The sequence below is a fragment of the Priapulus caudatus genome, unplaced genomic scaffold (assembly GCF_000485595.1).
Source record: "Priapulus caudatus unplaced genomic scaffold, Priapulus_caudatus-5.0.1 Scaffold1018, whole genome shotgun sequence".
NCBI classification, from domain to species: Eukaryota; Metazoa; Priapulida; class Priapulimorpha; order Priapulimorphida; family Priapulidae; genus Priapulus; species Priapulus caudatus.
Genome location: NW_014578079.1, coordinates 101,964 through 103,453, shown reverse-complemented (window position 1 = coordinate 103,453; position 1,490 = coordinate 101,964). Strand labels below are relative to the sequence as shown.

Here is a 1,490-nt window from a genome sequence, read left to right as displayed (position 1 = left end):
GTCTAAATCGTTGGTATGATATGGGTCTGACTGGTCTAAATCGTTGTGATTATATGGGTCTGACTGGTCTACATGTAAGTAATTGTGATACAGGTCCGACTGGTCTAAGTTGGTGTGATACAAGTCTGACTGGTCTAAGTTGGTATGATATGGGTCTGACTGGTCTAAATCGTTGTGATTATATGGGTCTGACTGGTCTACATGTAAGTAATTGTGATACAGGTCCGACTGGTCTAAGTTGGTGTGATACAAGTCTGACTGGTCTAGGTCGGTATGATATGGGTCTGACTGGTCTAAGTCGGTGTGATATGGGTCTGACTGATCTAAGTCGGTGTGATATGGGTCTGACTGGTCTAAGTCGGTGTGATATGGGTCTGACTGGTCTAAGTCATTGTGATACAGGCCCGACTCTCTCTCTCTCTCTCTCTCTCGGTCATTACAGATTGGGGTGATGATTTCCCCCTACATAATACATGTAATTCACTAACCCTGATTATGGGCAGAGTATTGAAATGAATCTTTACATGTACATTTACAAACATGAACATTTGTGCTCTGATCTTCACCAGTACTTACTACCTCACATTCTGTTCCAAGGATGATAAATGTACAGGTACTGTCATGCAAGATTAGAAATATTCAGATTGAAATATTTCGATTTCCCCGTATAGTGTGCATAATCACTGAAATTTTTACTTCTGGAGAACTGGGGTCATTTTTGTAAATAAATATTTTTACACATGGAAGTAATGACACATACTTATTTTACAGACTTTATTCTCTCGACAGATCTCTTCTATCACCTCCAGTACATCCACTGCCAGTTCATGTCTCCATAAACCTAAGCCGGCAACATCTTCTGGGCACATAAGGAAACATGCATAATTCACAATTGAGTCAATATTTTCATAAGAAAACCATAAGAAATCAACAAGTCTCGTTGTCCAAACACCGAAGTAACAAACTCCTCCAACAAACACACACGAAAATCACAGATTATCTCGCAGCAATTCCAGTTGATCTGGTGATAAATCCCTCGTCTCTGTCAGATCAGGAACGGAATTATCTTCTACCTGGCGTTCACTTTCAACTGACCATGGCAACACAACACAATCACCACAGTTACACTCCAATCTACACACTGACTAGAACTTACACGAGCCAAAACTGGAGTTGGCATTCGGCGATTCTCGCACCCCTTCTAGGCAGGTGTCGATTTAGAAATGCACAGAAACAAGAAGTTGCCGAACAAAGGGATTTCACTTCTTTTTCTGACTGACCCGGCACCAAGTCATGTCCACTGTAGTACACAACTGAATATTATGGGCTACCATCTCGTCCAGCCCTACCCGATTCCTGGGTAAACTGCTCAATTCCTCTTGGTGCACCCCAGTGAACCACGATATCAACATCAGGAATGTTCACACCCATACCAAAAGCAATGGTTGCAAATACCACACTGAGATAGGAATGCGCCTTTGGAAATGTAT

General features: G+C 41.9%; 1 protein-coding gene across 1 annotated transcript in view; it reads right to left on the bottom strand.

Annotated features, from left to right (window-relative positions):
- Nucleotides 1–1,291: 1,291 nt before the first annotated feature.
- LOC106814984 (ATP-dependent DNA helicase Q-like 3) overlaps nt 1,292–1,490 on the bottom strand; it is a 1,740-nt gene continuing 1,541 nt past the window's right edge. Inside the window, exon 2 of the mRNA XM_014819385.1 lies at nt 1,292–1,459. Within this exon, the coding sequence (XP_014674871.1) occupies nt 1,321–1,459 (139 nt within the window). The 3' untranslated portion in view covers nt 1,292–1,320. The remainder of the gene's footprint in view (nt 1,460–1,490) is intronic.